Source organism: Myodes glareolus, chromosome 22, assembly GCF_982192425.1.
Source record: "Myodes glareolus chromosome 22, mMyoGla1.1, whole genome shotgun sequence".
In the NCBI taxonomy this organism is placed as follows: domain Eukaryota; kingdom Metazoa; phylum Chordata; class Mammalia; order Rodentia; family Cricetidae; genus Myodes; species Myodes glareolus.
The window spans coordinates 37274310-37302136 of record NC_142047.1 but is presented as its reverse complement, the minus strand read 5'-3'; the positions used below and the strand labels follow the sequence as shown (position 1 = coordinate 37302136).

At 44.5% G+C, this 27827-nt stretch overlaps 1 protein-coding gene and 1 long non-coding RNA gene across 5 annotated transcripts in view; both read right to left on the bottom strand.

Annotated features, from left to right (window-relative positions):
• Wdr59 (WD repeat domain 59) overlaps nt 1-18941 on the bottom strand; it is a 69899-nt gene extending 50958 nt beyond the window's left edge. The window contains exons 1-5 of one of the 4 annotated variants that reach the window (XM_048437233.3): nt 18773-18941; nt 7817-7866; nt 4479-4614; nt 2556-2641; nt 1109-1189 (exon numbers count right to left, since the gene is read on the bottom strand). In XM_048437233.3, the coding sequence (XP_048293190.1) occupies nt 1109-1189; nt 2556-2641; nt 4479-4614; nt 7817-7866; nt 18773-18826 (407 nt within the window). In that variant the 5' untranslated portion in view covers nt 18827-18941. Of the gene's footprint in view, nt 1-290; nt 371-1108; nt 1190-2555; nt 2642-4478; nt 4615-7816; nt 7867-18772 lie in introns of those variants that run through there. The other 3 variants (XM_048437227.3, XM_048437228.3, XM_048437235.3) reach the window with 3 other exon arrangements.
• A 102-nt stretch (nt 18942-19043) lies between these two features.
• LOC146890151 (uncharacterized) lies at nt 19044-23625 on the bottom strand. The gene is made up of 3 exons (XR_014999028.2): nt 23487-23625; nt 21582-21735; nt 19044-19306 (listed from the first exon to the last, which is right to left on the bottom strand). It is a non-coding gene; the product is annotated as an uncharacterized LOC146890151 (long non-coding RNA).
• Nucleotides 23626-27827: the final 4202 nt, after the last annotated feature.

Below are 27827 nucleotides of genomic sequence, written 5' to 3'. Positions count from 1 at the left end.
CACTTCTTGCTAGTTCTTATAACTTAAATTAACCTCTCAAGTGCTGGGATTAAAGGTGTGCACTACTACATTTGGCTAATTCAATGTCTTTAAATGAAGAAAATACTTGTTGTATGTACATGAGGGGTGTTCCCTAATCCTGCCCCTTGGTTCCCTGAGGAGTTTTCATTTGCTGAAGAGCTCTCCTCTTCACTTCTGGATTCTTCTCAGGTCCTGCCCTTACACCCAAAGGCTCTAGGGGCTGATCTGCAGGGAAGGTGGCTGTATTTGATCAGGCCAGACACACACACCTTACGGCCCAGAATACTTTTGCTGGTCTGACGAGCTTGTTCCCCTTCCATCCCTGGCTTGTCATCTGTTGACACTCTCAGCTGGCAGGGTAAAACAACTCCAAGTTAGTGCCACAAGGAAGGCAGTGACCCGGCAGCCAAGGGGGCCTCCAATACAGCAGTGTCTACACACAGCCCCCTTGGAATGGCCAGCTCTAACTGTCAGCAAAAGCAACCCTGTTCCTAGACAAGCCAGACCTCAGACTGGAAGCTCCTTTAACCCTACTTTAGGAGCTGTAACCCTGTGAGGAGGCCTTAGCCCCTCTCTGACAGTAGGGGAACAGAAGCCTCACAAGGAGCCAGTAAGAGCTAAGCAGATGTCTTAGCAACTCATGACTGCACTTCAGCAGACCAGCTCGACTTACAAATGCCAGCGTCTGTGCTGCTTTGCCGCAGGGATTCGCCTGGCCTTGGAGGACTGCTCTGTAGAACCCTGACAAGCCGAAGAGCTGGGGAATTCAGGCTGCTGGGGGCAGCCATCAGCTGTGACTCTGCTTCCAGGCCCTCAGTGGAACACAGCTGAGGAAAGAGTTTCCCACCAGAGACTGACGCTCCCCAGGAAGACTACACTCTACAGAGGTGACCAGGGAGGCCAGAGCTGCTCTCCACAGCCTTCCAGATCTGCCTGTCTCCATCCCTGGTGACTCTTCTCTTACTTCTTTATCTACTCTCAGATCCCGGTCTCGGGATCTGATACAGGAATCAAACTAAGACACTTAACCTCCAACAGTTTCCAACCGTCCCCCAGCGAAGTGGCCACGCCTCTTCGCTGATCTTACTTGATATCCCAGATGTAGATGTAGGTGTCCACAGAGCTGGTGACCAGGAGATCTGGCTCAAACACTGCCCAGTCCAGGTCACTGGCAGAGACAAAATAACAGAACAACAGAAAGGCAGAGCTTCAGGGTCTGGTTCCAAAGCGCTTACAAGTCCATCTCTAGTGGCTTCGCGGGGTGCTGCCTAACATGGAAGCAAGGCACTAAAGGTCTCTACAGATGAACAAGAGCTAACTGAGCTCAGAAGGAAACTCAGGTCCTGCCCCCCAGAATTGCCAGCCATAATCCTGCCTGCTCCCGAAAAGAAATGGGGCCTTTCAACCCACAACATGCGCAGCGACAGATGACACGGAGCTGCAGTGAGGTTTTGCTGGGCCTGCCCTTTAGCTCAGAGAAGCACAACTTTTCCTTCTCTTCTCTCTCGCTCTTTTGTTTTTCAAGACAGGGTTTCTCTGTATAACTCACTCTGTAGACCAGGCTGGCCTTGAACTCAGGGATTAAAGGCATGCATGCCATCATACCAGCTCCTTCTAGCTCTTGCCCTAACACTTTTTACCTAAAGATCCTGTCCTCACTGCAGGTGGCTGACCCTCCACGCAGGTTTAATTCAGACAGCAAGGCCTTTTCTCTTCCTCTTCTCCATCTTCTTCCAGGCAGTGCGAGCTCTATAGCTCGCCACCCTGGAGTTTTCTTTTAAACTCTAATAAATTAAACTGTCCTTAGGCTTCAAAAACAACAACAAACAAGACATAAGCTCCTTCCCTCTAACAAACAAAATGTACAGGAGCCCGACTCTTCCTCTCTCTACTCAGTGAATAAACAGAAAAAAAAAAAAGAGGAAACAGACAAAGTTATCTCGACATTATCAACCACGGGAGCCTTGGGGAAAGCCTCTTAAGCAGGGGCAAACTTCTTACTTCCTGCCTGCCGCCCTCTGTCCTAGAAAAGGCTGCACGCTCTGCACACAAAAGTACCTAAACCTTCCTGTCACTTCCAGGTCATCTTCCCAGCCTCTGGGAATAGTGGCCCAGAGGAAAGGAGGCTCAAGGAACACTCTGGAAAGCCCCACATGGGAGGCAACTATGTGATGCAGGAGTTCTGTGAGACAATCTGTGGCTGCTGCCTGGTGTACCCTGCACTCCTGACCACTAAGGACCCTGAATGGGGAGATTCTGTGGTATAACAACTTCTCCTTCCTTAAGCAACAATCAGCCCTGACCCTGTACTTTGGACTGGGCTGTAGCCAAGTCTTCTGAGATTCAGGTTATACTTCCTAAATGTTAACAGGCTGTTTTCTAGATCACTGGTCAGCACTATGCCGTGAAGACTGAGGACTCTTGGCGACTGGGGCGAATATAACCCAGCAGGTCGAGCATGTAAAAAGGATGGCATCTTCATGGCACCCATCAAAGTGAGACAGACCAAGAAGCTGCCCAGGGGCAATGCCTACCTGATCACTCGAGTGTGGCCTTGTAATGTTGTACCAACTTCCCCACTGCCATCTTTCCACTTATAAAGATCGACCCGCTGATTGCTCTGAAAAGAAGCAAGGGGGAGGAGATAGTGAGTGGCACAGCGCACATGTGGAACAGAAGTTCTCGTCTCTATCGCTTAATATAAAGAAGAAGACGTGATAGAGGGCAGCTCGTGTGGCAGAGATCCTACAGGGTAAACAAAACAAACGACAGAAACGTCCAGTGAGAGCTGTGGAGATAGCCCAGTAAAGTGGTTGCCACACAAACATAAGGACCCGAATTCAATGCCTGAAACACACATCAAAAGCTGGGTGCAGAATCTCCGTGCTGGGGAAGTGGGAGAAGAGAATCCCTGGAGGCTAATGGCCACTCAGTCTAGCCAAATCAGTGAGCTCCTGGCTCAGTGAGAGTGGAAAATGATCAAGGAAAACATTCCACACTGACCTCTGGCCTCCACATGTATGTATACACACATGCAATCATACACATACATGCACACATAAACACATATCCACATGTACATACACAAATAATAATAATCATAAAGGGCCAGGCATGGACATCTACAGTTGCTCTAGAGCAACAGTTCTCAACCTGTGGACTGCGACCCCTTTGGGGGTCAATGACCCTTCAGCAAGGGTCACCTAAGACCATCGGAAAACAATATTTACGTTACAATTCATAAAAGTAGCAAAATTACAGTTATGAAGTAGCAACAAAAATAACTTTATAGCTGGGGATCACCACAACATGAGGAACTGAACTAAAGGGTCACAGCGTTAGGAAGGTTAGGAACCACTGCTCTAGAGAAAATGATGACAAAGAATCAGGAGAAAGATGCCAGAGATGACACAGTCCAAAACCTTCTGAAGGGTGATACATTTCTCCGAAAGGAGAAAGAAGTTGGGTGTAAGCCCTGGGGAACTGAGATATAAATAGGCACCCCAAGTCTGCAGAGGTTAACCAATCTAATGAACTCCATATGGAAGGAACCCCACCCTTGGAACAGATAAGGCATTTTTGTTTTAGTTTATTTTATTTTCAACTGTCTATGTGTGGGAGGGGGTGCTTGCATGTGAGTGCGGGTGCTCACACGGGCCAGCAGAGGCCTGAGGTCCCCTGGAGCTAGACTTACAGACACCCAAGTGGGTGACAGGAACTGAACTTAGGTCCTCTGAAAGGGAGGTACTTGCTCGTAACTGCTGAACCGTCTTTCCAGCCGATGGATGAGGTGTTTGATCCCTCTAAAAGCACAGAAGGCTAGCTCCAGACCAGCTCACGCTCCCCTCCTTAGAGTACCTTTCTGGGCATCCGCCATGCAGCCCCCGGCTAGTCATATTGTCACTAAGGAACGTAACTCCCTACACACAGAAATGAAAGCATCTGCTTGCTTCCCCTTTAAAAATCTGAATTCCGTCCCTAGAAATAAATACAAAGGCTGACACAGACTAGGGGCCAGCGAATTAATTATACACAGACACAAATACATGTAAAACATACATGACAACTTGCCTCATCTTTCAGAAGCAGGCAAATCTCTTTTTTAAGATTTATTTATTTATATTAAATGTGTTTGGGTGTTTGCCTTCATGTACATCTGTGTAGCGTGTAGCGTGTACGTGCCTGGTGCCCATGGAGGCTAGATGAGGGTGTCAGATCTTCTAGAACTCAAGTCACAGACAGTTTTGATTGTGAGCCACCATGTAGGTACTGGGAATCAAACCCAGGTACTCTGGAAGATCATCTATCCACTGACCTTTAAGCATTGAGCCATTTGCCAGCCCCACAGTCCTCTTCTTTTTTTAAACTGAGCAATGAAGACTAATTCTCCATACAGGACAAAGACTTGCAGCCCTCAACGACACAGTTAAAAGATGACACTCCTTAAACGAACTCACCGAAGCTGCGAAATAATGTGCGAAGCTGTCATGAGGATTCCACTGCACAGCTCCGATGTCCCATTTGCTTTGGCGAGAGATTTTGCGGTGACCTTCAAAAGGGGCATCTAGATTGACGATGTACAGGAATCTTCGGCTAGAACGACATCAACATTGTAGCAATACAGCAACATAGCAGCGTGCATGTCATGATAGAGGAGCACATCTTGCAGTGAGTGCAGCTTGTAAGCACTGCTCCAACACGCTCAGATTCACGCAGCAACTACCTACTCTGAAAGGCATACAAATGACAAGTGTTCCCAAGCTGAGGGTTACGCAAAGGGGAACCGTATCCCTGTGAGAGCTACCGTTATATTTGGCCTTCACTACCCATGTCCACTCGAGAGAGTGCATCTGCTGTCTGCTCTCTCTGTGTTCAGCTCCAACCTGCTCCTCTCCCAGCCTTTCCCAATGACCCAGCTAGGATCGAGTTCCAGTCCCACGGTAAGCCCACTGCAGGGTCTACATTTCAACTGTTTCCTCTACCAAATGTTAAGGCTCTTGTCTCAATTCACCTGCATATCTGGAAATGAAACCATAGCTAAAATATCTTTTTAGGTCCATTATCACCAGGCACAGAGCTTTATGTGCAACGAATGTGTTAAACACACTTATTACTGGGCCAAACTCCTGCAGAAAAATCTCAGATTCCTCTGCAAGTCTACTACTCAGAAACAAAACCAGATCTACCAGGAAGAGAACTAATGACCCAAGAAAAAGGAGTAACAATTGAAGTAGCATAGTAAGGCTGTCATAATACGTTTAAAGTGTCAATCAATATAAAGAATCTGAAAAATAAGAATGCTTTGTACTCGTTTTAAGAAAGAAAAAAAATGACTGGGTGTGAATTGACACCCCTGAAGCAATCTGGCATTGATTTTTAATTAGAGAACATGCTAAGACTCTGGGTATCAATGAGGACCAATAAGCCCAAGGAAAAAAGATTAACAGTCCCTGTTTGGAAAATAACAGAAAATTCTAGAGAGTAGCAGAGACTGTAAAGAGGGATGGTAGTTAAGGGGGAAGAAGAGTAATTCAGGGAAACAGAATCTCACAGATCTTCTGGAACGTCTAAGGAAGTTAATGCAGAACGAAAACCAGAAGCAAAGAAATCACCTACTCATGCAGGAGGAAGGATGGTGCCTTCCCTTTAGAAGGACAAACAGTACAGACGAGCCTTCTCCATGGGCTGTGCATTACTGGGGAGCTAAAAGTGCAGACCAATGGAGAACAGCAGAAAGGGGGTCTTTAGGACAGATTCCAGTGACTAAACGTGTATTTATCTTCATTCCCTCACCCCCAACCCCCTACTAAAATATACTTAAAAAAAAAAAAAAGACCGGAAGCCGCAAAGCAAAGCAAACTGGAGGGGAAATGAAAGCATATGGGCAAATGGCAACTGATCATGAATAACAACAGACAAGAAGCCAAGTGCTAATGCCAGCAAGTGTCTCAGACTCGAGCTGACTTGAGGTGCAGGACCTGACGGCACCTTCTCTAGGCAAGGAGGAGTAGGGCTGGAAGGCAAAAGCAGAACCAACAAAACAAAACCAGAATGCCTGGAAGCATGTAAACGGCTATTCTAGTCATTCTTTACTCTTTTTTTTCCAAGTTTTTCTCTTTTTTTGGGGGGGGGGGAGGGAGACATGTGCAGCTGTGCCCACAACTGGAAGCCAGGAAAAGAAGACCCCTTTCTAACACCCTCTGTCTAGACCTTTGAGGCGTCACGTTTAATTCGAGTCTTTGAAAGTTATTGAAAATTAAAACATTTGAAAATTAAGAAAATCTAACAGAGGGCTAGAGAAATGGGCCAGGAGCTAAGAGTATTGGTGTCTCACAGAAGACATGGATTCATCACGAGATGGCTCACAACTGTCTATAACTGCAGCTTTGGAGAATCTGACACCCAGTTATGGACTGAGGGCACCAGGCACATGCATGGAGCACATACAGAAATTCAGGAAAACTCATACATATATTTTTTTTTCGCTTTAAAACTCCACTTCCTGCTCTTGTAGGTGTTTAGTTCCCAACACCTACATTAGGCGACTCACAACCACCTATAACTCTAGTTCTAGGGGATTAAATGACCTCTGGCTGCTGTGAGCATCCACACATACCACGCATACAAATTCATCTACCACGCATATAAATTCATGTAGGTGTACACACACACCACATGCATGCACACACGCACATACAAATAAATAATAAAGAAATATATCTCAAAAGAAAATCTAAATGAAGAATTGGAAGTGATCATTTAAAACACTTAGAATGAAAAAAAAAAAAAGGCCAGAGACTGGAGAGAAGGCTCAGGTTAAGAGGATTGGCTGTTCTTCCAGAGATCCTGTGTTCAATTCCCAGCACCCACATGGTGACTCACAACCATCTATAATAAGATTTGGTGCCCTCTTCTGGTGTGCAAGCATACATGCTGGCAGGACACAGTATACACGGTAAATAAGTAAATTTTTATTTAAAAAAAAAAGGCCAGAAAAAAATCACTAACACTATAGAAACAAAGAATGAGGAAAGAGAAACTAGAAGGGAGAAAATTATCAAGAGTATAAGGCAGGAAAAATTTTCCAAACTAAAGAACACATACTTCACATTGGAAGAGCTTTCTAATGTGCTAAAAAAAAATACTATAATTTAATTAGAATGGTGACTTCATAAGCATATAGATTTGTAAATTTATCCACTTCATATTAGTATAGCTTATACATCTCACTATATATTTAATTATTTTTTTTCTTTTCATTGAAAGTAGATTTTTAATAGGACAGTGGTGGCACACACCTTTAATCCCAGCACTCAGGAGGCAGAAGCAGGCAGATCTCTGTGAGTTCAAGGCCAGCTTGGACTACATACTGAGTTCCAGGACAGACTCCAAAGTTATAGAGAAACCCTGTCGGGGGGGGGGGGGTAGATTCTTTTCTTACACAGTATATCCTGATTACAGTTTCCTCTCCCTCCACTCTACTCCTACCCGCTTCATCCCCTCCTCCCCTCCACTCCCTTTGTCTCTCATTAGAAAATAGGCTTCTAAGAGATAACAAACAAAATAGAATAGATGATGCTCTTCAAACCAGCATTCTTCATGTTGAAGTTGTGTGAGAGGAAAAAACAAACACAAAAAAACTGTAGAGAATCCCTGCTAATGCCCATGTGGTCCTTAGGATGTGAATACCAAACCCTTTCATTGTCCTCAAACATAAGGATATCTTCCAGTTTCCCAGAAACTTAGAACATGTTCCCCAGAACTTATGGCTGACAAACACTGAAGGTTCACTTACCCGGAAAGCACCGCGTGCTGCCCAAGACAGTCCACAGACATGGCAGTTGCCTGTGAGAAAGAAGATAGGTTCAGTTCTGCCAGCAAACAGTCAGGGGAGAAGACTGACCCTACCTGGGGCTCTTCCTCCTCTCAGGCAGTCCCCAGCTAACAACAACCAACTAAGAGTCATGGGTTCTCAGCGGTGGACACTTTCCAGCGGTTCTCAACCTTCCTGACCCTTTCAGACAGTTCCTCACGCTGTGCTGACCCCCAACCATAAAACTGTTTTCATTGCTCCTTCATAACTGTAATTTTGCTGTTGTTATGAATCATAATGTAAATATTTTTGGATATAGAGGTTCGTCAAAGGGGTTACGACCCACAGGTTGAAAACCACTGTTTTAAGCCCTTTTAGCTCCCACCTAAATCTCGAATTCACTTTGACAACATGACAGCTTTTATTTCACACACACACACACACACACAGAGAGAGAGAGAGAGAGAGAGAGAGAGAGAGAGAAAACAGGATTATACACAAGCAAGGCAGTACACCCTACATTAAGAAGACAGTTCTGGAACCCTCAGAGAATGACTAGCCCAGATCAGGAGGCAGCTACTAAACAGTCTCTCCCAAGGAGAACCTAACCTGGGACACTGCCACCTAGATACTCACAAAACACACTCATTCCTTTCCATAACATGTGGAACCTTCTTGAAGCCATATGGCATATTATTCAAATACCATCCCTGCTGTTCCAGGGTTTTATTCTTAATATTTTAGCTATTTTTATTATACATGATTATATAAGGTCATTTCCATGCGAGTTCATAATGTACTTCGAGTATATTCCCATACATACCCCTGTACGCCATTCTTCTCCAAGGCAATATTCTTGTTACTAATATGTCCCATTCACATTCTCTGAAATTGCATCTCTCGGTTCCTCGTGAACACAAACGTCATACTTCAATACCTCATCTCCAAAAGACCGCACCAAGTTACAGCCTTACATTGTCATATGTGTGCCATCTATTTGGTCACTAATGCTCCGAGTTCTTTTCCAGACAGCATGCTGGAAGAATTCCCTTCGTGCACGCTGCCACAATCACAGACTATAAATGGTAAGCACCAAGCCCTCTCGCTCACTCTCACTAGCTCTACTAATGGTTTTCTCACACTTATCTACCACCTAAAAAAGCCATGTCATCTGTAGTACTGGAGACATGGGGCCAGAGCGCTCTCCCAGAGAACGGAAGGTGGTTAAAAGGCACCCTTCATATTGCCCTGGAGTCCTGAGCAAAAAGAAGCCTGGCTACAAAGGCAAGCCAGATGCCATGCCGTCTCTAGCACTCTGCTGTGAGATTTATATATTAAAGCTGTGAAGAGGATAAGATGGTTTCTCCAACAGGGGCAGAGTCTTCCTAGAGGGCATCTGGTGGCAGAATCTTACCAAGATTCTGGGATCCTGATGCACACACCTTCTTCTCTCTGCTGTGCAAAGCTAACAAAACACTACTCCAGCTGCCAATGGGTTACTGTTATGAGTAAGGAGGCAAATCAGATGGCCTCAGGTACAGAAAGGAACAACCCATGTATTCATCAGGAGATAGATGGAAGATAAAGAAAATGTGATCAACAACACAATGAACTATTATTCAGCCTTTAAATACATAGAAATTCCAATAGATTTTTGTAAAGATGTATTTATTATGTATACAACGTTCCCCTGCACGTACACCTCCACGCCAGAAGAGGGCACAAGATCTTATTACAGATGGCTGTGAGCTACCATAAGCTTGCTAGGAATTGAACTCAGGACCTCTAGAAGAGAAGTCAGTGCTCTTAACCTCTGAGCCATCTCTCCAGCTCCCCACAAATGATTCGTAAAAGAGTATACTAAGTGCCAAGTGAAACACACCAAACAAGGGACCAGTATGAGATGATTCACTTAAGACACGTGTGGAAGTTTGAATGAAAAATGTCCCCAAAGGCTCATGTTGTTGGAGACTGTGGACCCCCAGATCCTGAATTTCCTGTGACCCCCTTGCCTGCCAGAGTAAACAATTTGTTATGCTTGCAGCTGCTCTGAGCAAAACAACTTGTTTTTCTGTGCATGCACCTGCTCTGAGCACGAGACAGGGGAGTGGTTTCTGGTGGGCTTGCAGCCCACCAGAGTTGGGGCATGGCCATTGGTCAAGAAGACCCTATAAAAGATGCCCTGGAACACAATAAAGTTGGCGTTCTTGATTCAAGTTGGCATTCTTGGTGTTCTTGTTTCAAGGATGACTCGTGTCTCTCTCTCTCTCTCTCTCCCTCTCTCTCTCTCTCTCTCTCTCTCTCCTTCTCCCTCTCCCTCTGTGTGTGTGTGTGTGTGTGTGTGTGTGTGTGTGTGTGTCAATCTCCAGCCCCTTGCCCTGCTCGCGAACGTTCCATAGTGCAGGCAGTACGCTACAGGCATAGTAACATAGTACATGTACTAGTACACATAGCAGTATGGACGGTATGCATCTATTTAAATACAACAGTCCCAGCTGTGAAGCTGCTTGGTAAAATTATGGAACCTTTAGAAGGTGGAGCCTTGCCAGAGGAAGCAGAGGAAGTCCCTGGGAGCAGACTTCTCCCTCTGCTTCCTGAGTGTGGTGGAGATGTGATCTGTCAGCTTCCTGTTCTGGCCCTCATGCCTCCCCTGCGGTTTTGGACTCTCCCTCTGGAACCTTGAGCCAAAATTAACCCTTTCTTCCTTTAGTTACCTTTTTGGTCACAGTATTTTATTACAGCAACAACGATAGCCAAAACAAGTAAGTAATACAGCAGGAAAGCTCTTAGAAACAGAAGGAAGAGGCCAACAAGGCTGGGGGAATTGTGTTTAATGAGTATAGACTTTCTGTTTGGGATGATGAATAGTTAGGAAGGGAGGCAACAATTGAGAGACCTAATCACGCTGGCCATTTAAACTGATCTGGAAGTTAGAAGGGAGGGGGATTCTCTATGCCACCTATGAAAGGGGCCACAGGGCAAGGACCTGATCTCCAGGGGCTGAGAATAACCCTTCAGTAACAAGCAGTAAGAATGCAGGAACTTCTGTCCGAGACCCCTAGAGACTGGATATTGAGAACACCTGATTGAGATTGAAGGCAGATTACTCTAAGTGAAGCCTCCAGGTGAAAACAGCTCAAAGATGTCTTGATTTTGGCAGTGAGGCATTGAACAGAGAAATCAGCCATGCAGCACCTAGACTTCTGACCCACAGAAATCTCAGCTATAGGTGGGTATTGTTTTAAGTTGACTAATGTCCAGGGAGGCTGGGGCTCCTTTTGTCCAATCTCTACTCCCTGTGACTTTGCTCTCTGATTTTGCTTTGTAGACTTTCACTGTACTGGATGCTCTGGAGGGCACAAGTGCCTAGTGCCTGCCTTGCTTTCGGATGAGGAAACTGAAGCTTAGGTAGTAAACCAAGATCAGCAGGCCCACGGTGGCATCACCTGGATCCAGCACCACACTCTGCCTCCAAACCCTGACCTCTGCTAGACCATATTTCCCACTTTCTTTGCATCTTTACGTTGAATCTCTTACAAATAAATCGCACCCAAGTGCTGGTCTCAGGTTTTTGTTTTTGTTGTTGGGGTTTTGTGTTGCTTGAGATAGGGTCTCCGATAACCCAAGCTGGTCTCAAACTTGCTACGTAGTGGAAGATGACCTTGAACTCCTGATCCTCCCTGCCTCTACCTCTGAGGTGCTGGTATTAGAGACTTAGTGTTTGTGGTGGTTTGAAAGAAAGTGGCCCCCAAAAGAAGTGGCACTATTAGGAGGTGTGGCCTTGTTAGAGGAAGTGTGTCACAGTGGAGCAAGCATTGAGGTTTCCTATGCTCAAGATATCCCCCTCAAGTAAATCAGTCGGCTTCCTGTTGTCCACAAGATGTAGGACTCACAGCTACCAGCACATCTACCTGCATGCTGCCATGCTCTCCATCATGATAATAATGAACTGAACCTCTGAAACTGTAAGCCACCAAATTAAATGTCTTCTTTATAAGAGTTAAATGTTTTCTTTATAAGAGTTGCCATGGGCTGGGTGGTGGTGGCACATGCCTTTAATCCCAGCATTCGTGAGGCAGAGGCAGGCGGATCTCTGTGAGTTCAAGGCCAGCCTGGTCTACAAGAGCTAGTTCCAGGACAGGCTCCAAAGCTACAGAGAAACCTGTCTCAAAAAAAAAAAGAAAGAAAGAAAAGAAAAGAAAAAGAGTTGCCATGGTCATGGTGTCTCTTCACAGCAATGAAAACCCAAACTAAGAGTGTATTCATTTTTTTTTCCCCCTCGAGACAGGGTTTCTCTGTGTATCCTTGGCTGTCCTGGAATTTACTCTATAGACCAGGCTGGCCTTGAACTCAAAGATCCACATGCCTGGTGTGGGAAGTCCTTCTGTTATATGTGTTGCTTTTATTGGTTAATGAATAAAGAAGCTGCTTTTGGTTAACGGCTTAACAGAATATAGTCAGGCTGGAAAAGATATAGAGAGAGTAGGCAGAGTCAGGGAGAAGTCATGTAACCTCCACAAGGGACAGACACACCAGAACCTTGCCAATAAGCCACAGCCACATGGCAATACACAGATTAATGGAGATAGGTTAGTTTAGGATATAAGAACAAACTAGAAATACCAATAGCTTAAGCTATTGGCCAAACAGTATTGCAAATAATACAGTTTTTATGTGGTTATTTTGGGTCGAAACTGCCAGGAATGGATGAACAGCCTCTCCCAACAGCTCAGTGTTTATGAGAGTTTGCTGCTCTTACAGAGGACCTGAGTTTAGTTCCCAGATTGCTCACAGCCTCCTATAACTGTAGGTCCAGGGAATTTGAGACCTTCTTCTGGCCTCTGCAGGCACCTACATATGTGTACAAACACATGTGCCCACACACACACAATTTTTTTTATTATTTTATGTGTATTTTTCCCTATATGTATGTTTGTGGACCATGTGTGTGTCCAGTGCTAGAAGAGGCCAGAAGCGTTGAATCCTCTGGAAGTGGAGTAACAGACAGTTGTGAGCTGTCATACGGGTGCTGGAAATCAAATCTGGGTGCTCTGGGGATTTGTTTTGTTGTTAACAGCCAGGTACTGTAACACATGCTTGCAATCCCAGTGCTGAGGAGATGAGGTAAGGACAGGTGGATGGTTCCTGAGGATCAAAACCCAAGGTTAACCTCTAGCCTCTACATGCATGTGCACACACACACACACACACACACACACACACACACTTATAGATACATATACATGTAAATGTGTGTGTGTGTTCCCAGATTCATCCCAAATCGACGCCTAATTTATATATAGACTGAACCAGGAGACTTGCCACACAAGAGTGTGGTTACCAGATGACAACTCATTTTGAGCCTCCTCCCCTGTGGGAGGAGCCATCACTCTACCTCTCACGGAAACTTGCCGTGGTTGCTCTTCTATTATCCTGAGTCATCATTCTCCGTGACTGTGGGACCAGAGTGACTTTGAGGGCCACTGGATTTCCAAGATCCCAGTGCAGCAAGCTAAGCTCACCAAGAGCTGAGAAACACTCCATCGAACCTGAAGATATGGCAGAGCTTTGGGGCAAACCTGAGTTAGTTCCCCAGATCTCACAGAGGGAGGACAGAACTGACACATAAAAGTTGTCAGCTGAGACAGGAATGGTGGCACACTCCTGTAATCCAGCACTCGGGAGACAGAGGAGGTAGATCTTCTGCAAGTTCAAGGCCAGCCTGGTCTAGAGAGTTCCAGGACAGCTAGGGCTGTTACCAGAGAAACCCTGTCTTAGAAAAAAATAAAAATAAAACCTGCCATCTGACTGCGCATGTGCCGTGGCACCCGTGGACCTGCACTCACACAGACCATTGGGAGCTGCCAAGTGGGTGCTGGAAATCAAGCCTGGGTCTTCTGGGGATTTTTTTTTGTTTGTTCTTGACAGACAGGGATTGTAGCACATGCTTGTAATCCCAGAGCTAAGGAGGTAAAAACAGGTAGAGTACACACATATACACACAGAAAGATGATGATGATGATAACCAGGTGGTGGTGGTACGCGTCTGTAATCCCAGCATTTGGGAAGGGGAAGCAGAGTCAGGTAGATCTCAGAGAGTTCGAAGCCAGCCTGGTCTACAAAATGAATTCTAGCAGAGCCAGGACTGTTACACAGAGAAACCCTGTCTCAAAAAAGAAAAAAAGAAAAAAGAAAAAAAAAAGATAGTAATAATATATAAAATAGAAAAAAAACCTAGGGCCTCAAGCATGCCAGAAAAGCACTCTTTCATTAGCTACATCCCTAGTCCTAAAGTAATTTTAAATTTCTAAAACTCACACTTATTTATTTGTGTGTGTTAGGGATGGCAAATGCGCATGCCGCAGTGCCCCAATGTAGAAGCCAGAGGAGTCAGTTTTCTGTTTCCACAGTGTGATCCCTGGGGATCAGACTCAGGTTATCAGCCTGACAGCAAACACTCTGGCCTGTGTCTTAGTTACTTTTCAATTACTGTGACAAAACACCGTGACCCAGGCAATTTATAAAAGAAAGCCTTTAATTTGGGGCTTATGGTTTCAGAGAGCCAGAGTCCATGACTCACGGCAGGGAATGTGGCAACAGGCAAGCAGGCATAGTGTTATAACAGTAGCTGAGAGTTTACAACTTTTTGGGGGGGGGGAAGTAGTTTTGAGACAGGCTTTCTCTGTGTAGCTCTGACTGTCCTAGAACTCACTGTGACCAGGTTAGCCTTGAACTCACAGAGATCTGCCTCTGCCTCCAGAGTGCTGGGAATAAAGATGTGCACCACCACAACCTGGTGAAAGCTTACTTCTTAAACCACAAGCAGGAGGCAGAGAAAGCTAACCAGAAATGGCATGGGCTTTTGAAACCTAAAGGCTGGATCCCAGGAACACACCTCCTCCAAAGCCACACCTCCTAATCCTTCCCAAACAGTTCCATAAGATGGGGGCCAAGCATTCACATATATGAGTCTAGGAGATATTCTTATTCAAACCACCACAGCCTACTAAAATTATTTTTTAGAATATAAAATAAGAATATGGTACCGGGCAGTAGTGGTAGCACACACCTTTGATCCCAGCACTCAGGAGACAGAAGCAGGGAGATCTCTGTGAGTTTGAGGCCAGCATGGTCTACAGAGTTCCAAGATAGTCATTGTGGCTATATGGAGAAATTCTGCCTCAAAAAGAAAAAAAAAACAACAAACAAAAACAATATGAAGCATTTTGAGAAGTTTACTATTCTGGCCCTCTATTTTAGAGAGGCAACATGAAGTTTTGACTTTTTCTTTCTGTGCAGTAGAAAAGTTAATAAAATAGGTTTCTGCCTCTTGCCAATCAGCATCAGAAAAAAACTGGCAAATTCACACTCTATATATACCCTTTAAACTAAATAGAAAAATCCAAAGGAAAAACAGAAACTCCCACAAGGCAGTTAAATTACCCAATTTACATTATTCTCCTGCCATGTCAACTGCTGTTTAGGCTTAATTATTTGCTCCTACTTCCTAGCACTCCAATATAGGTGTCAGAACCCTCTCTGCAGGTCTCTTCAGTGACATCTCTATAAAGAAATAGGGGTGAAACTTCCCAGGTTTCTGTGAGAATTAAAAGATTTATAGATTATCATCTTTCAAATTAGCAGGTTTAGACATGTGATACATGTTCAGTTCTGTTCTGATCCCCAGCGAAAGCAATTAACAAGAAGGGTAACTGCAATATGTTTTTCCCCCTAAGAGTCTGGCAGCTCCCTTAGGAAAGCAGGCCTCACACTGACAATGCTGACAGTACCAAGCGTTTCAAGATCCCTTAATCCGAAAGACTGTTGGTCAAATTCTCCACGGTGCCTACTTATCGGAGGGCACCCGGAGCAGAGTGGTGGGTGGCTCCTTCACATAGTAATCCTCACAGCAAAAGACAGGATGGGGTTTTAAGAAGACCTGCATCACCCACTTACTATAATCTAGATTTCCCTCAGTGTAAAATCAACTGGAGAGCAATACTGCGCCTAGCACAGTATGCACCCAATAGGAGCTCAATAAACCCTTATTTTTTTTTTAAAGGGGGTAGAGCTGGGGGAATGGCTCAACAGTAAAAACACTTGCTTACCATCATGAGGACCAAAGTTCAGATCCCCAGAAAACCACATAAACATTGGATGGGCATGGAAACCTTTCTGTAATTCTAACTTTGGAAGGCTAAGATAGGGGACCTCCAGAGCAAGACTAGCCACACTGGCAAGCTCTGGGCTTCACTGGGAGACCCTGCCTCAATGAATAAGGTGGAAAAGCAATCAGGATGATTCCTGACATTGACCTTGGGCCTCCGCCTGCATGTGCACCTACACATGTGTATATACATACAAAAGCATGCATACACACATACAAGCACACCATGCTCATAAAAACTGAAATAAATCAATCGATCCTTATTAAGTAAATAACTGAATAAGTCTGGAACACAGGAAGTATTCAGGGCTAGATAGATAGCTCAGTCCTAGGTAGTATTACAACAAAAAGTATAAGAATGTATTCAATAAATATTTGTTGGATAAATAAAAAGAAACTGTCAAGAAATGTCCTAAGTAACAGGAAAGGGAGATGTTATATTTATTACGAACCTATGTGTGACACATTATGAGATTTAGAAGATGAAATAATACAATGGGCTCTGGGGTCAGAGGCTGTGTCCAAATCCCAATGCCATCAGAACATACAGGAGGCCTTGGCCAGGTCTCCCACCATCAGCCAAACAGAGTCAGCTTCCCATTTTGGTATAAAAGGATAATACCTACTTAGTCTGCATGGCTCTTTCATTAAGTAGAAAAAATGAATATGGAGAGAAACTGCCTAACACAAAGCTTGGCATATGGAAGACTCAGTATAGAAAACTGGTAAAGTATATAGGGATGTAGCTCAGTCAGTTATTGTGCTTGCCTAGCATGTACAACCCTGAGTGCTGCAGAAAACTATGTGTGGTAGTGCACACCAATGATCTAAACACTCAGGAGGTAAAGGCAGGAGGATTAGAAATTCAAGATCATCTTCAGATACACGTCAAGCTCAAAGTCAGTCTGGGGTACATGAAACTGTCATTAAAAATAAATAAATAAAAGGAAAAGGGCCCAGGTGTGGCAGAGCACAACTTTAATCCCAGCCCTTGGGAGACAGGCAAGAGGATTTCTGTGAGTCTGAGGCCAGCCTGGTCTACAGAGACAGCCAAGGTTACATATGAGATCCTGCCTCAAAAAAAAAAAAAAAAAAGGTGGGGCCAGATGGAGGGGGAGGCAGGAGAGATGGCCTGGTGGTTAAAAACACTGGTTCCTCCTCTCCCAGAGGACACAAGTTAGATTCCCAAAACCCACATGGAGGCTCACAACTGTTTGTAATTCCATGCCCTCTTCTGGCCTCTGCAGTCACCAGATATGCAAATGATGCACATACAAGCATACAGGCAAAACAACCATACACCCAATATTTTAAATGGCTGCCTTCAAGATGGCCCATTGGGTAACAAATCTTGCTGGGAATGACTGCTGACCTAAGGTGGGTGTTCAAATCCCACAGCAGAAGAGAGCGGCTCCCAAGGGCTGTCCTCTGATCGCTACACACCCACACTCACACATCATATACTCACTATAATAATATCATTTGTTTTAATTTAAAGAAAGACAGAAAAGAAAAATGCTAAAAAAAAAATAAATTCAGCCAACGCAAACTTTTTTTTTGGGGGGATGGGGCTCAAAACAGGGTTTCTCTGTGTAGCCCTGGCTGTCCTGGAAATCGTTCTGTAGACCAGGCTGGCCTTGAACTCAGAGATCCTCCTGCCTCTGCCTCCCCAGAACTGGAATTAAAGGCATGTGCCACCAATGCCTGGTCTTTTGTTTAATTTTTAAATTAGTTTTTTATCTCATTTATTTTGAGTGTGAGCACACATGTCTCGCCATACATGTGAAGGTCCATGAACAACTTTTGGGAGCTGGCTCTGTCCTTCCACCACACAGGTCCTAGGAATGGAACTGAAGTCTTCGTGCCTGAAACATTTCCAAAACTCATACTAACATTTAAAGGTATACTTTTTATTATGTTTATTTATTTACTGTGTATGGGTGTGCCACAACATGTGTATGGAGGTGAGAGGACAAGGAGCTGGTTCTCTTTATGATATGTGGGTCCTGGGGGTTGAACTCAGACTGCAAGCTTGGCAGGAAGTGCCTTTACCAGCTGAGCCACCTTGCTGGCCTCCAATGTTAACCATTTTTGAGGCTTACCATATGCCCATCACAGTGCCACACATCTTAAACTTCGGGCCTCATAAAATTCTCACGCCAGTCCTGTAAGTATAATGACCTCCCTTCTGAAGGAAGGTAAGAAAACTGATGTGTAAAGAGGGATGTCAGGCATAGACTCCACAGGTCTCCGACCTAAGCAATACATGCATTTTGTCAACGGCAGAGTATTTTCCACATTAGCAACTACTTAGGTCAGGGGCTGAAACAGAGGCTCTACAAAGCAGTATTTCACAAATTCACCCCCAAAATGTTTCAAAGCGACGTTGGTTCAAGTAACTGGGGCTCAGAGAAGTTTTGCAACTTTCCCGAAGTCACCAAGTGCAGCAGACCGCCTCAGAGAGTGGACATCTCCCGGCTCTCTACCTTGAACAAGGGAAGAATCCCTCCAGCATTTACTATCGCTGCCACGGTATCCCAAGACGCTTAAGCCCGTGTGGAATCCTAAAACCCCGTATGCACCTGTCCTAACTGCCCTGACCAGTTATCAAAGCTCCCCTAGACTCTCCTGATTCTGAGAGCTCTAAGTCAGCACCATGTCCATCTCCCCATCCTGGGCAAGGGGATGGATGTGACGGCGTAAGGTTGGTGAGGGGGAGGGAAAGCCACGGAAGGCGCATGTCCAGGCAGCTCCATTCACGCACGGCTCACCTGAGAGTCCCGAAATTCCACCACCACGTTCTCGCTGCTCCACCGCGCTGCCATTTCCTTATCCCGATTGTGGGGGTGCCTATCGGCAACCCCCCCCCCCAATCCCAAACCCCAAGACTTCCCGGGCTAGTAAGCTCCACAACGCCTGGCAATAGATTTGGCCACGCCCGTTTCCCCGCCTTTCGCTTGACCGTAAGTCATTGGCTAACCCAATGATAGACCCCGCCCCTTGTGCTCTCTCCCCCAACGGCGAACCTCGCCTGCCCCCAAACAGGAACGCCCCCTTCATTCCGTCATCAGTAGGAGTCAACCGGGCACCGTGCGGCTGCTGACACGCCCCTTTGCCGTGAGCTCTGCTGGGAATTGTAGTCCAGGGTCAGCATAGAGTCGGTGACCCGCGAAGAGCCGGAGGTTAGAAGGCAGATGCCAATTGTCCGGTCCACTTTCTGGTTGGTTGATGTTCCCGTATTCTCCTTCACACAGTCTATAAACAAAACCGATATCCGTACCAAAGGAAAACACCTTTTCTGATGCCTGCCATCAAGGATTTGAAAAAAATAAAATGCATATTTTATTGTTTCGTGCTGTACCGCCGCACCTCTTAAGTATTCAGGGGCTCTTGAGGGTTTCCGTGACAGTTTGGGGGTGGGGAGGCAAGTCCCCAAAGGTAAAACAATTTCATAATCCTACTAACATGTTACTTTCACTTTCTCTCACCAGTGTGCGGTAGAATTCTCCTATTGTGCTAATAACCAATAGAGGGAATGTACCCAGAGGGATGATTTAAGAATAAATAAACTCTATCTATAATTTTGGTTTTGGAAAGTCTAATTGTTGGTTTTTGTTTGTTTCTTCACTTAAGATGTGTAACTAAACCAGGCGGACGTGGCATACACCTCAGAGGCAGGCAATCTCTTTCTTGAGTTTGAGGCAGCCTGGTCTACTGAATGGAGTTCCAGGACAGCCAGTGTTTGTCATGCAGAGAAAAGATGTGTAATTAGTATTAATGAGAGTTGCTATTTAATCATAACTTTTTTATTCACGACTTTAATTTCTAATAATTACTATCAATATATTAATCCACACAAGTGGTTTTTGGCATCTTAGATAATTTTTGAGGGTGAAATAAAAAATAATCAAGAAGGTTAGTATAATAGATAATAGTTGATTTCTCTGCAGAAATGGAAATGGTTTGTCTTATTTAACTGTTGTAAGAATCCACAGAACCTGACGTGTTGTAAAGGCTCAAGTATAAACTATTATTCTTACTATTACCAGTATGCTGTTGGTTGTTTTACTCTTTTTGGCTTTTTCCCAAATAAACACACAGAGGCTTATTATTACTTATGAATGCCTGGCCTTAGCTTGGCTTGTTTCTAACCAGCTTTTCTTATCCTAAATTATTCTGTCTATCTTTTGCCTCTGGACTTTTCCCTTTCCTTGCTTTTGAATATCTTACTTTACTTCTTTCTCTGTGACTTGCTGTGTAGCTGGGTGGCTGGCCCCAGATGTTCTCCTCTCCTTGTTCTATCTTGCTCCTTCTTTTATTTATTCTGTCTGCCAGTCCCACCTATCCTCACTATTGGCCATTCACCGCTTTATCAGACTATCAGGTGTTTTAGACAAAGAATCACAGCTTCACAGAGTTAAACAAATGTAACAAAAGAATGTAACACATCTTTGCATCATTAAAACAAATGTTGGCACAGCATAAACAAATGTAACACATCTTAAAATAATATTCTACAATACCAGTATTTCTTTTTTATTTCTATTTTATGTGCATTGGGGTTTTGCCTGCATGTATGTCTGTGTTCAGACGGTCGCAAGCTGTCTGGTGCTCTTAATTGCCGAGCCATCTCTCCAGCCCCTATTAGTAGTATTTTTATGTGCAAGTCATTGTATGAATGGAGAGAAGGTGTGGGCTCCATTACCCCTGGAATGCTGGTTGTTAGAGGGTAGGGTGACCATTATCCCATTATCTCACTGTCTCACTGTTGTCTCTGCCAGGAATAGTCCAGATTTTAGAACTATATCAAAAAAAAAAACCCTCTTGCATCCCAGAAAACTGGAACAATTGATCACTATACAGTAGATAAATACTTGGCAGAATTGAATTATATAATAGATTTGTAAGCAATGTGTCAGGATGGAATAACCTAAATTGAGGACCTGAAGTGGCACCTTGAAGGTGACATTTGAATGTTTCAGTATATTAAGATTTATATAGGATACACTATTCAAAGGAAAAGTACTTCATTAAGAGTGTGAACAAAGTGCCTGGTGAGAGGGTGCACACCTTTAATTCCAGCACTTGGAAGGCAGAGGCAGGCAGATCTCTGAGTGTATACCAGCCTGGTCTACAGAGTGAGTTTCAGGCCAGCCAGAGCTATACAGAGAAACCCTGTCTTGGAAAACAAAAATAAAAATAAAAGAGTGTGAACAGAGACCTTGGTGTGAAGAGCGAGTTGTGTTCCAAAGATAGAAGACTGGTCTCCAATTTAACTCTCTTGTGGCACTATACATCTTTACTTCGAAGTACACATTGCTTTTTAATTCAATAATTATTTAATATTTCCAAACTTCAGAACAGGACCCTGGCCACGCTCCCAGAGAGCTTGGTAGGTTAGAAGGACCTTCTATGAAGCCAACAGTAACTTCAAGACTGCTGAAGCCCTTCATGTGTGACTCTCTTTTTAAAAACTTATTTTATTTATTTTTAAGTGTGTGTGTGTGTGTGTGTGTGTGTGTGTGTGTGTGTGTGTGTGTGTGTGGTGGGGGGGGATGATGTACAGATGGGTGCAGTTACCCGAGAAGGCCAGAAGAGAACATCAGATCCCCTGGAGCTGGAGTTACAGGTACTTGGTGATCCTTCGGTGTGAGTCCTGGGAGTGGAGCTCAAGTCCTCTGAAAGAGCAGTCTATCAATGGGTCATCTCTCTAACCCTGTGAAATTCTGTACATCTAGGAGAAAACATAAGATTGCCAGTTATTTTCCTGAATTCCTTCTTTCCCATCCGCCCATCGAGTTTCTCTCACACACTGAAGCTCTTTAAAAGAACAAAAACGAAAAACTACTAGAGAGCTAGAAAGAGATGGTTCAGTGATTAAGGACACTTACTCGAAATCATGAGGGCCAGAATTTGGATCTCGGACCCATGTAACAAATCTAGGCTCTGGCGTGCACCTGTAGCACCAGATCCTAGTTGGGTGGAGACAGGACAGGAGGATCACTGGAGCTTGCTGGCATTCATTCTCGCTGAGAAAACATGAGCCGTAGGTTCAGAGAGAGACCCTGCCTCAAAACAATAGGTGGGGGAAATCTGATGCCTTCTTCTGGTCTCCCCATGCACAGAAGCAACTGCACATGGGTGAGTACAAACACATATACCAAGGTACTCATACAAAGAAACACATGCATCTATTTTAAAAAACCTTCTAGAGTGAACTGTAACGTCAAGTTTTAGTCAATCCCAGAACTTAGGGTACACTATCAAAACAGGATCATTAGGGGTCTGGAGAGATGGGGCATTGGTTTAATCACTTGCTGCTCTTCCAGGGGTCTAGGATGGGGCTGCTCACAAGAGCATATAACTTCAGCCCTAGGGGACCTGATGCCTTCTTCTGGCCTTCATGAGTACCTGCATACATGTGGCATATACACACATACACATAAACAAAAATTTAAAAAAATCTTTTAAAAAATTCAGGCGTGGGGGGCTGGAAAGATGGCTCAGTGGTTAAGAGCATTGCCTGCTCTTCCAAAGGTCCTGAGTTCAATTCCCAGCAACCACATGGTGGCTCACAACCATCTATAATGAGGTCTGGTGCCTTCTTCTGGCCTGCAGACATACACACAAACAGAATATTGTATTCATAATAAATAAATAATTTAAAAGAAAATTCAGGCATGGTGATACATGGCTTTAATCCCAGCACTCAGGAGGCAGAGGTAGGTGGATCTCTGTGAGTTCAAGGCTAGCCTGGTCTAAAGAGCAAGTTCCAGGACAGCCAGAGCTACACAGAGAGACTCTGTTTCGAAAAAAAAATGTTTTGGGGGATGGATAAAATATTACAAAGCTCTGTTTGTCCAAATGTATCCTGGTAATGTGCTGGATCACCTTGTGGGAGCTTTTCTGCAGTACTTCCCCCCTCTCGGCTCCTTCACCCACATTTCTCCAGTTCTCCCAGTCTTTTCTTTTTAAAAGACAGGTTCCCATGTAGCCCAGGCTGGCCTGGACCTCACTGCAGCACTAATGATTTTGATCTGATTCTCCTGCCTCCGGCTCTCAAGTGCCAGGATAACAGGCTTGTGCTACTACACCTGGGCTTCCAGGTCTCAAAATCAGCATGTCACCTGCTAAGAACACGCAAAGTACTTTGGAACAGATTCTTGGTGCTCCCTTTCTCACTGCTTTCCTCCTTTCTATAGAAAGAATGTCAAGGAGCCGAGCATGTGTGCCTCTCAGTTGCCTCCTCAGGCCCCTCTTTAACATCTTTCACCCACACTGTGTCCCACCCACAAAGTCATGTCATGACTCTGCCACCAAAGACTGAGGACTCTGAAGCAAAATCTAAAGCTCTCTGGCTGCTTTCTCGTTCTTACACACACCTGAGAGTCACGAGTAGTGTCCTGTCTGTGGCAGAGGCTGGGGAACATTGGCGGTCCTTGTCACATAGACCTCAATGTACTGACCACACAACAGGGCTCTTACCTTCCTGTCTTTCCAGAAGGTCACTTAATTAGCAAGCCAAAGAAAAGCAAGATACACAGAGACCAGGAAATCCAGGACCTCAGCTGGCTTTTAACAGCAGCTAGCCACAAAATTTCAACACAGCTGTGTTTTCTTTTTCACTGGGTGCTGGAGGGTGGCTTAGTGGTTAAGAGCACACACTGCTCTTGCAGAGGACCCACAATTGGTTCCAAGCACCCGGGTTAGGCAATAATGCCTTTGACCTTCATTGACACCTGAACCCACAGATAGACACCACACACACACACACACACACACACACACACACACAAATGAATCAGTACAAATGTAAAAAAAAAATTAAAGAACGGTAGGTTGATCCGTAACTTAGCCACTATGACCAGCCCTGCAGTGAACACTGGTGTCCTGGAACCTGTGTGACAGACTGACATGGAATCTTTTTGGTAAATACTCAGGAGTGGTATAGCTGGATCACATGGCGGATCTATTTTTGGTGTTTTGAGGAACCGCAACACTGCGATGCTGATTTCCATACTGGCTGGACTAGTTTACATTCCCACCAGCATTATATAATACAACCCCTCTCTTCCAAGTCTCCCGTTTCCTCTTCTGCAGGATGTAGGGGTAGCTCACTGCTCCCCACCACCACCACCACCGCCGCCAAATCCTTTTACACCTGGAAACCTTGGACCCTTGCTCTGAGACCCACTAGTAATTTTTATCTCTTTGTCAATCAGCAAATATTTGAGGATGGGCTCACACGCTTAGCCCTCTGGCTTTGCATATTTGGTTGCTTGTTTCTCTGCTCAAGTTTTCTCTTTTCAAGTTAAACAATAAAAACATACAGAGCTCTAAGAGGGGTCAAGAGGACATTTCTCAGGGGAAGATTTTTATCTTTCCCAGTGGAGGAGCCTGGGATCTCTCAAAGGGTGGAAAGCCCTTCCATCCTGCCACTCTTAAGAGACAGCGAGAAGTTCTCCAGTGTCACCCGGGAGCTGGCCCTGACAATCCATCCCCTTTATTGTTTGAACTGTGCAAGCCCCAGACTTCTTGTAGATTTCCTAAGGTATTGAAACAGACTTCGTAGCAGCGTTGTCTGCGTTTTCACTTTTGCAGTGGGCTTTTGCAACACCTGTTTCATCAGCTTTCTCCTGCCGGTTATAGAAGGTGGGTCAATCAATATTCATTAACCCTGCTGCACGAAAGCGTGCCACGAAGCAGCTCACCCATAAACAGTAAGAACATAAAGACAAAAAAAGGAAGAAAGAAAGGAAGATAGAAGTCAACGACCTGTAGCAATGGCTAGTGGTTATTGCTCTTCCAAGAGAACCCAGGTTTGCTTCCCACCACCCATGCAGGGCAGCTCACAACTGCCTGTAACTGCAGCTCCAGGGGATCGGCACTTTCTTCTGGCCTACCCAGGCACCACTACACACATGGTATAAACATAAATAAAATAAAAATCTTTTCTTTTTATTGATAGAGGTCCAATTCAAATAGGACCTCTGCTGTTATGGGGGGTGGGGGTCACGGAATATTGATAAGTTCTGAGACTCCATTGTCTCCTGTGCCCATGAGGATCCTTCTTCCACGCATATCATCTGAACACAAAGGAAAGGATTTGCTGTCTTTCCCAGACCCATTAACCTTTTCCCCCTGTGGTGCAAGGAATCCAACCCAGGGCCCTGAGCTACACAAGTGCCTGACTACTGAGCTATAGTCTTAAACCTTCCTCCCCACTTTTTTTTTTTTAAACAAAGATTCTTGCTAAATTACCCACGCTAGCCTTGAATTCACTCTGTAACCCAGGGGGTCTTAAACCCCAATTCCCTTATCACAGCCTCTCAAGTAGCTAGGATTACAGTCATGTGTTGCCAGCCTGGTTTCACAGTATGTGGACGTAGGTGTGTATGTGCGTGTCTACATGTTCAGTGCATGTGGGCATACATGTGTGGGAGTGCATGTACACATACGCATTAGAGGCCAGAGAAGAAGATATACCAGGTGTCTTTTTCTATAACTCTCTACCTTATGTATTGAAGCAGGATCTCTCACTTGGACCCAAAGCTTGCCACTTTGGCTAGTCTAGCTGGCCAGCTTGCTCTGGGGATCCCTTGTCTCCACCTCCCATGTGATTGGAGTACAAGGAGGTGGCATGCCCACCTGGTATTTACATGGGTACTGAGGATCCAAACCCTTCTTTCACATTTTTCTCATGCTGCCATGGTAAACGCTTTACCTGCTGAGCCATCTCCCCAGTCCCTCACACTGGACTCTTGATGCAACACATGACAACATGGAACTCCTCTAAGACCTTAGGACTGCTTGTTGCAATGTCATGAATTACTGCCAGGTAAAGGAAGGGCTCAAGCTGCTGAATCCCAGTTCCATATCATAACGTCACTTCCAAGAGAAAATTGTAATTTGGGTACATGTGCAGGGCAGTTGCAAGGGCAGTCTCTTAGAAGGGCAATGAAGCTCAGCATTAGTGTGTTCCAGAAAGAGGGGGCTTCGCTCAACTGTTTGGGTGGCAAACCTCTGCGCAGCAGCCTTTTAATAAACAGTAAGATATAATATAAAACTACAGGCCAAATGGCTCATTTGCAAAAAGAAATATAGCTTGAATCAGTCCTAATCTTTGTCATTTTGTTTAAAAGCATACAGAGCAAACAAAACTGTCATCTGGAGATTTCATGATTAGCATATCCACTTTAAAGCACTGAAGCTCAGTTCTATTCCTACTGGCTGTGGGACTTTTTCGTGTACATATGGCATGCATTTTCTGTTTATCCATCTAAATTTATAGGGCACAGTGAGCATGGCAGTAAACACTTATAACCTTGACACTCAGAAGGCAGAAGCAGGAAGATCAAGAACTTAAATCTATTCCTGTGGCACTGCACAGTGAGATTCTGTTCCATAAATAAAAATAAGGTGCTGGAGAGATAGCTCGGCGGTTAAGAGCATGAGTTGGTCTATCAGAGGCCAGAGTTCAGTGTCCAGCACCTGCATGGTGGTAGTTCCTAACCAGGTCCAGGAGATTTGACTTTCTCTTCTGACTTCTGGGGGCACTGCATGCATACGGTGCACATATGTACCCTCAGCAAAACACTTACACACCTAAATCTTTAAAAATGTTTAAATAAGAAATTTACATGGCAAAGAGTCAAAAATACTAAAACATATATTATGTGGACAATGTTTTTATCTATTCTGTCTCCCAGAATGCCCTAGCAGCCACTGTCTCTCTCCCAAGGGGACTACTATATTGCTTCATGTGTCTCTCCAATTTCTATGTGTGGATATACATAAATATCTTCAAGTATGTGCTGAAAGTACATAGATCTTTAGTTGGGGAAGAAGGAACTTGTCTTACTTTAAAAGGGGGCCAAGTTCAAATTTCTCAATTTCTTCAAGCTTTGGGATAGCCCCTCCCTCAAGGCATGACTGGAGAACAATACATGGAAAATTTATTGAAAAGCTGAGAATGACATTTAACTCCTGATCTTCTACTTCTCGTGTGCTGAGATTATAGGTGTATACCACCATGCTCAGTTCATGGAATACTAGCGATTGAACTCAAGACTCTATATACAGGGAATAAAGGGCTAACCTGGGCTATGTAATACAAAATAAAACTAGGCCTGGAGAGATAGCTCAGTCAGTAGCTCTTGCCACACCTAGCAGGATTCCTATCACACACCTATGTATATGTGTGTGCGCATGAGTGTGTGTGTGTGTGTGTGTGTAGTAAATTAATAAGATCAAAAACTACTTTGTTAAGAGGGTTATAATGTATTTAACTTCAAAAAAATAGAAGGATCAAGTATCTAGTTTCTTTTCTATACCACTTAAAATTGATGAATGTTCCCTTTTTGTGTGGGGGTAGGTGGTTCGAGACATGGTTTCCCAGTAGCTATGGAGCGAGTTCCGGGACTCACTCTGTAGATCAAACTGGCCTTGAACTCACAAAAATCTGCCTGTCTCTGCCTCCTGAGTACTGGGAGGCATGTGTCACTACTACCCGGCTGAATGTTCCCTTTTTTTATCATTTGTTTGTATTATTTTTCTTTATGTGTCTGTGTTTACATGAGTGAGTGCTACTTACATGTGGGTGCCAGTGGAAATCAAAAGAGGTCATCAGATTCCTTGGAGTTAGAGTTATAAATCAAACGCAGGTCCTCTGCAAGAGCAGTACACTTTCTATTGAGCCACCTCTCCAGCCTCTGTAATTTCCTTTTCTATTTCCTCAGGTCATGCTTTTTCTCTTTTAGAAGTACACACATTTGTACACTGATTTAGACACAGATGATAGATATCCTGGATATTATCTCAATGTGT